This window comes from Aulonocara sp. 'chitande type north' Nkhata Bay, linkage group LG1 (assembly GCF_057382095.1).
Source record: "Aulonocara sp. 'chitande type north' Nkhata Bay isolate Kocher_YH1m ecotype deep benthic linkage group LG1, A_spYH_male_GT1.1, whole genome shotgun sequence".
Taxonomy (NCBI): Eukaryota; Metazoa; Chordata; class Actinopteri; order Cichliformes; family Cichlidae; genus Aulonocara; species Aulonocara sp. 'chitande type north' Nkhata Bay.
The window spans coordinates 19343946-19355777 of record NC_141344.1 but is presented as its reverse complement, the minus strand read 5'-3'; the positions used below and the strand labels follow the sequence as shown (position 1 = coordinate 19355777).

General features: G+C 41.6%; 1 protein-coding gene across 1 annotated transcript; it reads right to left on the bottom strand.

The window, feature by feature from the left end:
* Positions 1 to 4829: 4829 nt before the first annotated feature.
* On the bottom strand, positions 4830 to 10406 carry atxn1l (ataxin 1-like). Its single transcript, XM_086287262.1, has 3 exons — positions 10293 to 10406; positions 7450 to 8642; positions 4830 to 6868 (listed from the first exon to the last, which is right to left on the bottom strand). The coding sequence occupies exons 2-3, from the start codon at positions 8518 to 8520 to the stop codon at positions 5414 to 5416; spliced, it is 2526 nt and encodes an 841-aa protein (XP_086143388.1). The 5' UTR covers positions 8521 to 8642; positions 10293 to 10406; the 3' UTR covers positions 4830 to 5413.
* Between the last annotated feature and the right edge of the window lie 1426 nt (positions 10407 to 11832).

Genomic DNA, 11832 nt, shown 5'->3' with positions numbered 1-11832 from the left:
TAGGTGTATAGAACCTACAATAAAGAAACTGAAGCCACCAGTTTCTCTAAAATAATAAATGCACAACAGGACTAAGAATCACAGCACACAAGTTGGATAATTGTTTATATTTATATTTGTATATATATTTATATATATATATTATATTGTGTTTACTTAACAAACATGATAAATGCAATGTCTCCAAGTTAGCTGTAACAATAAAAATACAATATCTTTGTGTCCTTAAAGTACATAGAATTAAAACAGCAAAACAAATCAAAACAAACAAACAAAAAAACCGCTCTAAGTAGTTCACAGAGAGGTACAAATATACAGTACAAATCTATTTTATTCAAAAAGGATACAAATAAAAACGCAACAAAATAGAGATAGTAATGCTTTGTTAAAGTCAGGTAGGTGTAGGATATTCTAAGGGAGCACTTTGGGTCGACAACTCTAAGGCTTCTGATTAAGATCAATACATATTGGTACGGCCATACGATATTAAAACTCACTATACAAAGTTCATACAACCTGGATTATACTTGAGGATTGAATGTTACATTTACATAATTGCATATATTTTTGCAGATTTAGGCATTTAAAAAGATGCTGTTTTTTGTTTTGTTTTTAGTTATGCGTCACATAAAAAGCAGTGTCACCGTGTGCAGAAGGAAAAAAAAAATAGTACAAAGTCATATCTGAAAATACACAGACTTTTTAAAACTTTTAACCGTTCTCATTTCTCCTGATTTAATTCGACATCAGCGGCACCAAAACCGTCCTAAATTCACCTTTGCAATACTGGATCAACAGGAAGTAGTTCACATAGAAATCCCATCGAGCAACGGCACAAAACATTGAAGAGAAAAAAAAATAGTCACATTACCACCGATAGAAAAGTTTTGGCTTTATGCAGCCTTTCTCACTTATCCAAACCCGCCTCTGCTGTTCAGACTGTCAGAGCACAAAACACCAAACACCACCCATTAATTTCTAAGGAGGAAAGAAAAAAAAAACCCTACAAATTCTGTGCAACAACAATAAAAACAACTGTGCATCTGTCTATGCATGTGAGGAATTAATAGATTGCCCTCCTTTTGCTGTCTTGTGTACAAAAAAAGTGCAGAGAAAAGCCTCCTTTCCATTCCCACATACTGGAAAAAAAAATAAAGGATCTGAATGTTAAATATGAGCCTAAAGAATCTATTAAAAACGGAATAAGAAATGTGTTTAAAAAGAAAAATGAAACCAAACCAAAACGTTGCAGAGTTCATGTCCCAAAGAAAGCCCACAGTCAACCTTTGAGACATCTAAATATGAATGTTTGTCATTTCTGATTCACTCTTATTCAACCTGAAACTGGGACGCTGAGCCTACCTGGAGCATCGTTTCAATTTCACATATTGTACAAAGCAGAATTTAAGGCATTAACGACAAGCATCATCGAAGCTATCTATACAAAAAATACAGCTATCTACAGAAACGCACAACCTGTGATTTCTCCGTGATTTTTTTGTGTGCTTTACATTTTGAAACTCTTCAAACTACCAACAGATTTCAAACACTGTAAAGGAGGACATTTAGTGCAATTACTTACAGCAACAGACGATCAGTGATGTGGATCATTAGACATCTTTATTTGAGTGGATACTTCCCAAAAGCAGAGGGGGAAAAGAAAAAAGTCACAGGTGGCACTGCTCGCACCATTTAAATGTCGTCAATTGAATCCTGACCTTACACATAATGCAGAAGCAGCAATCGCGCCATGGTAATGCAGGACGAATGCATTGCTATTTGGCAAAGTGTGTGGCGTCGCAGGACAATAAACATCGATGAGAATCACTGAGCATAAAATACAAAGTGGTAAAGCAAAACACTGCTTAGATTCCTATTAGAAGAGTAATTTAAAGCAAAAATCAGCGTGGAACGACTGCATCCGCCGACCTGCCCCGCTGCTTCAGAGTTAAGACAATGAAGGGTACAATACTGAGGTTACTGCATAGAGAAGACTATGTGAAATGTTTTCAGGTATTGTGTATATTGCTTACAGGATGAAAAACTCCAATCAGATGATCAGATATAAAAAAAAAAAAAAGTCTGGGTTCACATGTTTGCTAGTTTGACTAACCTGTCCATATCAAGTTTGACAGTTATTAGTTGAAATCTTTCCTCCTGTCCACACCGGCTGTAAAAAGGTTCATTTCAGGCCTACACTGACATTTAAGTGGGATGTGAGGGCAGCAGGCGAAACAGAGACATCCAGACTTGGCTCTCCATGGCCAGCTCTTCTGGAAGGACAGTAAGGGTTTTCCGAGTAGGACACACCTGGACCTTACCAAGAATGCAGGAGACATCTTGACCACATGTCCGAACAACCTGAACTTCGTCCTTTCAGCGTCGATGAGTAGCAGCTCTACTCTGTGCCCTTTCTAAAAAACCAAACTCCTCACCCTGTCTCTAAAGGCTGAGCCCCAGCACTCTTTAGAAGACGCTCATCTCTACCGCGTGCACCCACAGTCTCACTCTTTCATCATTCTCCACAACTTGGCGTCTTCAGGAGTCTGACTTTCACAAATCACAATGTGTATCTCCAACAAGCATGATATGCGGGTGTTAGGATAACCATGATTTTTTTTTTTTTAAAGAAAGAAAAGAAATACTGACATATTATTAATACACACTTGAAAATATCAAATAACTGTCTAACAGTTATAGTTACAGATTTTGTTTTCCACATCCCTACAATTGTTAATACTTTTTGGAAAGAAACTGCACACGCAATAAACTAAAGTATTATTTTTATAGATATGGCACGACTGTTACATTTTAAACGTCTAAAAGTTATTTTAATGTGCGACTTTGCCATATGACTCCTGAAGCCCAATATTACTATTCCACAACACTGCATTGAAAGACCGCTGTAGCTTTGAGAGGGAATCTTTATACAAGCAAGAATGGATAGGAGGAATAAGTAATATGTGTGCGTGAGAGAAAGAAAAATGTGAACCCATCCTTTAAAACTGCTCAGGCTCAATCTCATGACCCCTTCTATCTGCTGATAGAAGTTCAGTGAATCACGAGGATATAAGGGAAACACACAACAGTGTCTGGACCTCACAAACAAACTAGTCCATAACAGCACACATGACAATAACAACCACACAACTGATGCTGCTGTCAGAGCACGTCGAATTTAAAAGATACATGAAATATTCCTAAGTAACTTGCCAAAGGTAAGTCCAGATATCTATGGCAAAAGAAGTACTTTTTGATGGGAATGTCTGAATGAGGAATGTCGTCTGACTACGATTTTATGTATGGTCTAATTGCACTTATTTTTAATTACACCCTTTTTTGATTCTTTTTTTTCTCCTGTAAGAAAGACAAAAGGAAGAAACTGCAGCATTTATGTCGGCTAATTTGTAAACAGATTTAGAAACGCAAGTCAGTTTTTTTTCCTCTCGCCACAAAACCCCAACAACAATACTTTAAACCTATTCCCTTCATTAAAAAAATAAACTACTGTACTGTGATTCCTATTTAAAGGTCAGTATGAAATAAATGTGACATCTGCTATGTGCAACACAAGACAATCTTAGGAACCACTGGAATAAAGACAGCCTAGTATCAATGCAAAACGTACACTTTAAAAGGTAAAAAAAAGAAGTTGATGATGATTGTGATTTCATTAGAGCCGGGCATCTCTTGGATGTGCACTTCAGTAAATCCATTAAAAAAAAATTAAAAAATATCAGTGAAGTGAAAAATCCATGTTTGGACAATGACTTCTTGAGAAAGTTTCCAAAGGCTTTGTTTGTGCAGGATTGCTAAATTAATGAAAATGAGCATTAAAAAGAGTGCATCGCCTTTAAGAGTCAAGGGATGAGAGGGTGAGATCTCACACTGCACATTTATCGAGATTTACCACACCCCACAAGAAGTTCCTGGGAGAGGGCAATACGGATCAGTAAAGCCACATAGCATAAAAATAACTATTGCTTTAATCTGGTTACTGAGCAAGTCAAGTTTAGAACATCACGGCCCCACTCATATACACAAAAAACTACTACACCCTCCAACTCCGGACTCCTGGGCTGTAGGTGGCAGTGCAGCCAGCGAAGCAAAAAGAGAAACAACTTGCTGGCTCATTCCCACAGGTGGCTTTAGTGATGACCAGGCGGTGCCTCCTCCTTAATTACAAAGTTCACAAGAGAAAACTAAATTCCCCAGTCTGGTTGTGAAAGCTCTGAGGTAAAGTGAGGAGAGGAGGCCATGACTTTGGAAGGGAAATTAAATCATTTAACTAATGTAAAAGGTCATGCAACAAATTCCTATGAGCAAGGACTTGGTGACAGTAGCGAGAAGAAGCCTGACAATACCCAGCTGAGGGGCGTGGCCATCTGTCTCGACCAGTTTGGGTGATGAGGAAGTGAGGAGAGAAGTAAAATGATTCCCTACATGGGGGAAAGTTAATAGTGGAATGCGTGACATCGCTTATTATTTCTGTAAATCTACGTTGGGGCCATCAACCTAAATCTGAGAGTATGATGGTGAATGGCTTTTGGAGAAGGAGAAATTGATTGCTGAACAAACAAGCTGATTGATTTATCGCTATTTCAGTGTAAGACAAGTGGGACATGCCACACTTGGCCTGAGACGAGATCTTTGCAGAAACGAGAGAGGGGAGAGAGTATCTCTGCTGACAGCAGAGGTTTCAGACTCCTGCAGGAGAAGCATAATGTAACATACACTGATGAAAGCATCAACAGTGCCAACATCACCAAAGGAGCTGCTGATGTCTGCAATTCTACTCTATTTTTTTTTTTTTTTTTTTTGGGGGGGGGGGGGGGGGGGGGTGCTTTTCATAGAAATAGGATCTTAGCAGTGAAGCAGATTAAAGATCCCTGGCGGTGATCTTTTTAATAGATCACGACTTGCAGGGTTGGTAGTTTCACTGCGATACACGTATATTATTTTTCTGTAGTCTGTGTTCTTCTGAAGAGACGGTCTGGTCAAAAAGGAAGCTAGAGTGATTTGAATGCAATGGAAACCTCCAAGTATGGTTAAGAGGAAGTGGAGACGGAGGAGGGAGGGAGGAAGAGAAATGCAGCGTATAAGGACTCTATGGTAGGCATTTCTTCAGCTACATACTTTCTGCTCCACTTTTCATGCCCCGCCCCGCCCCGTCGCCATGAACTCAGCTGGCTAGAGACCGAAAGGTCTGCATCTTTTGGCTGAGTGGCATTCGAACAAAATCAAACTTCTCACCAGACAGACAAGGATCTGGTCATTTTTTTGTATATTTTAGGTGTGCAAAATCTCAAACATTCTGAGGATACATTCACACTCTTTTTTTCCCTCTTTCTCTCCTTGTCAGACTCATTCTTACTTGTGGCAGTCTCATCTATAGTTGCTACCAAATGTGATGCTACTTCCCTGCATTAGAGCGCCCCTCAATGGACAGTTTGACCTCCTGTGGGATGAAAGAAGGCCTTGTGTGGCTGGAGCTGATTATCTGAGGGCGTGGCCCTTCGTCTCCCTTCATACTGTATCTTCGGAGGCCAGGCAAGGACCAGCGTCTCTGTGAGGCACCTACTGCAGCCTGCATTGCTCCCATCCCTGCCTCTGCAAAAGCAGAGCCTTCTGTGTGCAAGTGGTAACTGCTCTGGCTCCTTGGATGCTCTCCTGAGGTCCTACTTGGTCTGATGGGCGACTCAGTGCGGCCTACAGCCCCGAGCTGTGTGGCTTCCTCTTTATCGGCCAAATCTTTCTCTCCATCCTTCTGTCTTTCTCTGTGAATGCGGTCCAACCTGAAATGAGATGGTGGCCGTGACTGCTGAGGGGCTGGAGGCCCCATTAGCTGGTGACCAGGTCCTGATATAGCATTGGCTTTGCTTATAGTCCTGGACAGGTTCTGTTGTTGTTGCGTTTGTGAATGATGGTGCTGTGGTTGCTTCTGTTGTTGTGGAGGAAGCGGTGGCTGCTGCTGCTGCTGCAGGGTGATGGACACACACATGTCACCAACTTGTAGATGATGGCAGGCCAAGCCGTAGAGCTGGGCCGTGCGTTCGGGGCTGCAAGATGACCATCCCTGGCCAAAGACAAAGAAGGGGTGCTCCGGGGGCACGTCGATGGTCACTTTGCTCTGCTGCTCCCCCACAGTAAAATGAAGTGAAACCAGGCCGGGTCTCTGCTGGCTGGCGCGGATGTCCATCACCAAGCTTGAGTCGATTTTAAGCCCTCCGCTCACTTCGGCGCTACGCACAAAATCCTGAGTCTGCAGGTCCTCCACACGCTTCAGCTCCCCAGTAGCCAGCTGAATAATTGCCCCCTTCATGAAGTGCGATGGGTTGCAAGAAGCCGGTGCGGGAGCAAGGCTTGAAGTTAAGGCCTGAGTCGCATCTGCTGTAGGCTGGACTGGAGGCTGCGGGAGAGGCTGCTGCTGAGCTGTGATTGGCTCCACCCTTTCAGAGAGGCACACTCTGGCTGAAGAATCAGAGGCTTTAAAGCTTGGGCTAGGGGAGGCCAGTGTGGTAGAGGCATGGCTGGCTGAGGCATCATTAGCCTGTCCCGGGTAGTGTTGCTGTGGTTGCTGATGCGGATGACACTCCAAGGGAATAAGTACCGGTTGCCCATTGGCAAGCATGACAGCGTGGCCTGGCTGTCCTGCTTGCTGCTGGAGGGCGGTGACTCTGTGATCACTGTAACTCGCGTTCTGCGCCGCATACGCCGTTCGGCTGGAAATTACACCTGGACTCTCTCCGTGGACATCTCTGGCTCTGTGGCCACCCTGAGAGAGGTTCAAGGGAGCAAAGGAGACCTCTTTCCGTGCTCCGATACCACTTTGGTTAGAGGAAACCAAACGCCCAACCACCTGCTGCACCTGAGAGTTGAATAAATAAATGAGTAGTTATTTGAACAACTTAATTTCACAGAACAACTTAAAAATGGCTTTTGGTACGCTTCCTCACAGCAGCCTGAAGAAACCAAATGTGTAAAATATGAGTGGCTTTTAATTATTGAGTTCCTAAATCTTCAACCTCTCCAACAAGAGATTTCAGGCCAGACAACAACCACAAAATTATTATTTTTTAACTGATGTCAGAAAAGACAGACACCATAGAGCTCCCTCTGACTTCTTTTACAGAAAGGCTGTAAAATGGTTTGATCTGCATGGACATCATTTCTAGACCCTTCAAGTGTTCTCTATTGGTCATGCTCTGCTTGCCATGTTCAAATGTGAGATTTTCTTTGCATCAGGTGACGCTTCCCTTCAGTGTACATGTAAAACACAAAACTTAAGCTGTAACATGGAACAATGTCACACACCGTCTTATATCACTCCTGGCTCTTCTTATTTAACTGTTAACTTTGGTTTATTCTTTGTGCATTAACTTGTAAAGAGGCATTAAATCACCATTTCACTGTTAGAGGGTACATTAGAAAGCCATCAGTGTGTCTCACCTCCAGGTCACTGTCCGGAGTGCTGCGCTGACCAGGAGAACTTCTCTCTTCCAGTCTTCGGTTCTGCAGGACTTTGTCTTGGCTGTGCTCCTGTGATGCTGAGCTGGATGCAACCTGTGGTAGACGTGCATTTCTGGCAGTGTAGACCGAGTCTGGTACAACCTCTCTGGCTCCCTGCTCTTTGTCCCCTCCATTCACCTCCAATTCATTCTCCTGCTGGGAACTGTGGTAGTCTCTGACAGCAGTGGCACCCCTTGCTCCCTGAGGGTGGCAGAAGATGGGCATCCCTCGGGAGCTAAGCTCTGTTGCAGGCAGGACTCCAACAGTACCAAGGTGCTGCTGGGCAGCTTGCTCTGAGGGCAGCATCAGTGGGACACCACTGGAAGCTGCAACTTTGGCAAAGGTATGAGCAGCCACCTGGGCCTGAGGAGGTGGAGAAACAACACCTTCTTGTATGACAGATGGGTAGGGAACAAGGTGGGACACAGCATGGGGCTGCGGGATGGTCCCTGAGGGAGAGATTAATGATCCTGGGACAAAACCAGGGGGGAGCGCGTAAGGTACTGCTGCATAAGGGGAACTGACAAACTGGAGAGAAGAATGAGGGATCTGTGCATAACCAAGAGGGGAATAGGGAATGCCAGGATGATGCTGCAGGAGGGGAGAGTGTACAGTATAGGCTGGAGAAATGTGGCTTAACACTGGGTGTAAACTGGTAGGTGAGTAGGTAGCAGATGGAAGGGCCACTTTGTAGAGCATACTGTACTGGTCAACGGGCACTGCCGGTATGCTGTCAGAATTATCCACTCCATAATGAAGCCCTGGCTGAGCTCGCAGCCACTCTCCAGAGGGGGTCCCTCCCTGAGTTTCACTGCTGGCTCCACAATTCTGGATGGAAACCACTTCCTCTTCTGCAATACCACCAGCAGCACTGCCAGCTCCGCTGTTAGCCCCTCCGACTGGAACCCCACCTCCCACTGTCCCTCCAGCTCCACTGCTGCTGTTACTTATTGGGAGATCCCTTTTCTTAGGAGGCAGGCACTCCTGATTACGCTCCTGAGCTGGTTTCATTGCTATCCTCAGACAAAGCCAGTAGCTTTATTGTACTGCACAGGAACTGAAACTTGCAAGCCAGTCAGCCCGCACAGGAACCAGTTCTGAAATCACCTGGTTCACCTCATCTACCAAACTACCTGAAAAGAAAAATACAATAAAATAAGACACATAATACTGTCTCATTGCATCAGTGCTTAAAACTTTGATTTTTAGGCTTTATGGTCGGCCACAAGTTGTGTTAGTTTACCCTCAACCACAGAAAGAAAGCACTAAAGCAAACCTCTTATGGTTTCCTTTTTTTGGTCATTCATATATACTAGTAAAGTCACAATGTGCATATTAAACACAACCAGGTTAGGGTATTTGCTGTGGCAATGGCAATTTTATTTATATAGCACATTTATTATATGCAAACTCAATGTGCTCAACACAGAAGACAAAAAATAAATAAATAAAATCCCAGTACAGGTTTGCAATGCATTCAGGAAGTAAAAACGGCAAAATATGATAAAACAATGTCTGAATAAAAAGTTTTTGAGCCTGTTTTTGAATGTATGCGTAATTGTACTTGATCTCAGGTGAAAGAAAAGGATCAGTTTGAGTACAACCAAAAAAAATCTCAGGCTTCAGACTACCCAAAACTCTTGATTTCAAACAGATTTTTCTGCTCTTATCTCTGTTTGACAAGTTCAGTTAGCATAACTTTGAATTATTCAAAGTTACTGTAGTAGAATCGTAAAAGAAAATATGGAGCTAGAAATGGGCAAAAATTAGTCCACTTTGAAAGGTACAGCTATGCTGATCTAAGAGCAGAATTTTGTTAATCATCTTTGATCGTGTCTATCTGTAGAAGCAAAAATAAACCATTTGACTGGGAAAACAAACCCTTAAGCTGCTTGACATATATATACATACATAGTACTAATACATGAATACTCATTACTGTTTATTACACACAGACAAAATGTAATTTAATGCCCCATTTTCAAAAATTTAGCATTTTTTTATATTAACTACTTTTTACAGTCACATTTTAATACAATAAAACCACTGCAATTAAGTGCAATACATCCAATTCACACACTCCCTGCCCCCCTCCAGTAAACATTCAAGCTGTTCCATGTCTACTTGAGTAGTAATAAAGTTGGAAATATAACTGTTGCAATGCATATCAGCTTGTTTACTATACAAACACAACCCCATTCTAAAGAGATTAAAACATGCTGACAGATTTTTTTGGACAGCTCCTAAAAGGCACATTTGCTAATTTAGCACACACTTAATTTGAAAAAGCTTATATTTAAAAATAAATAAATAAATCAAAGTCCAGAATCCAGACTTCTTTCAGCATGACTATACGGGAAACAATGTGAATTTTCATCTAGAAACATCTCTTCAACTAATGCTGTAGCAAGTCAAGAGTTTTCTTCCTGTTATCGCTACACTCCAGGGAAATTTGTTTACCGTTAGCTGACTTAGCTAAAGTTAGCTAGCTACTAGAATTCCTACTTTTAAGGAGAAAGAAGTGACAGTGTGACACTTCGCAGTGCAACACCAAGCGTAGCCGACGAGTTTAAATGGTAGCTAATGTTATACGAGGCCACGACGCCTATCGCTATAATTTATCACTGTGCATCAGCCCAGAGGTTCAGGCTAGTTAGCCCCACGGCTAAAGCTAAATGAACTGACTCCAGCCCTGCTCGACTCACATCAGCTCATAACTACGATGGCAGCGCGCGGGGAGCCTCTAATAAACGCCCGTGCTTCGTCTCGACCTGCACACATACCTCCAAATGTCATCGCGAACAGGAGTTTCTTTATTAAAAAGTTGATATTCGGAGGGGACAATTGAAGTAATCAAGGCTCAGGAGTCGAGCCCATTTCGAAGGCCAGCAGAGGCGCTCAACAATGACGTCACTACGTTTACTCCCTTAGATTAGGCGTGCACTACTACCAGCACAACGAAGTTTTTATCCTACTTGCACATGAAAAATATAATATTACTTTTAATGCTGCGCGAACAGATACTCACAATTGCTTTTCTGGCAGATTTTTTCCAGTTTTTTCAAAATAACAGCAATAACACAACACATCAAAGCCAAAAAACATGGCGTTCATTCACTTTATTGCACATATAGATATTAGTATCAGTTATTTTCATTTCATTTTGTTTGCTATTGCTTTGTTTTGATCAGTGTCTGCCTTAGCTTTAGTTTTTACAGAGATATGACTGACGTTATATTGTTATATTATAAGGGGTACAATCTGACAGGGTCAAAACAGGTATAGTATACAATATACTATTTTATCTACAGTCATATAGACATCCCAATCTCAGTAAACATGTGAATCAATTCCAGCCATTTTTCACAGATGTGATCAAATTGAGAAAAACTAAATACATTTCCTGCATGCTGGTGTGTCTTATTTCAGTCATTTATATAAATACATGTTTTTGTAACGTCTAGTTTTTGGGATTTTCAGTTTTTTTCATACCCACTTACTATTTAATTTGGGTGTCGTGAACTCTAATAACCTCGGTATAAATTAATTAAATGTACAATACGAAGTGTCACACAGCAGGGGGAGCTGAAGACATGCACCAAATAGAATTTACAATTGGGTAGTAACTTCATATTTTCTGTAGCATCAGAAACCCTCCATTAATTTTAGTCATTTTTATAGCCTATGTATATTAATAGTTAAATGCTTATGCTTCATACGTTTGTTTTGGTACCTTTAATCATTTGATGCAGTAAAATAGCCGTTTCATTTCAAAAACAGTAGCAGTACATAATCCTGTTGTCCTGAAATGACGATCTGCAGTTTTTTTTTTGTGTCATCTCCTCTGCAGATGCTGATTTGACTGAAAAAAAAATATGAACAAAGGCTTTGCTTTTACATGAAAAGAGCAAATTCTCTGAACTGACAAACAGCGAACATGGAGGTTCTGAAAACCAGAAAGTGTTGCCTTGTTGATAATCCACCTTTGAGTTAAACAAAAGGCATGTGACTGTAGAGTAAAAATATGCAGGTGTGTCCACATTGGCTGGAAACATCTGAAAGGTGCCAGCCCCAGCACAAGGCCTTTACAGACTCTAAGAAGAAATATGTTTTTCAGACATTTCTTCAAAGGTAAAGCTCACACGCAAGCGGTGATATTTCCAGTTCCCTTACATTGCACACAGCTGACTTACCGTGGCATCTGTCAGTGAGATGATACAGTGGAGCAGAACTCTTGTTGATGCTGGTAGTTATACCAGTGTTTTTACTTCTATGAACTGAAAGAATGTATGCTCTATAAAAGCAAGCAAATTTGTATTTTCA

Excerpts from the sequence above, each read along its gene's own strand:
- atxn1l (XM_086287262.1), bottom strand. The coding sequence starts at position 8,520 with ATGAAACCAGCTCAGGAGCGTAATCAGGAGTGCCTGCCTCCTAAGAAA. Across the intron at positions 6,869-7,449 it reads CTCCGGACAGTGACCTGGAG|GTGCAGCAGGTGGTTGGGCG; the intron begins GTGAGACACACT and ends TTCAACTCTCAG.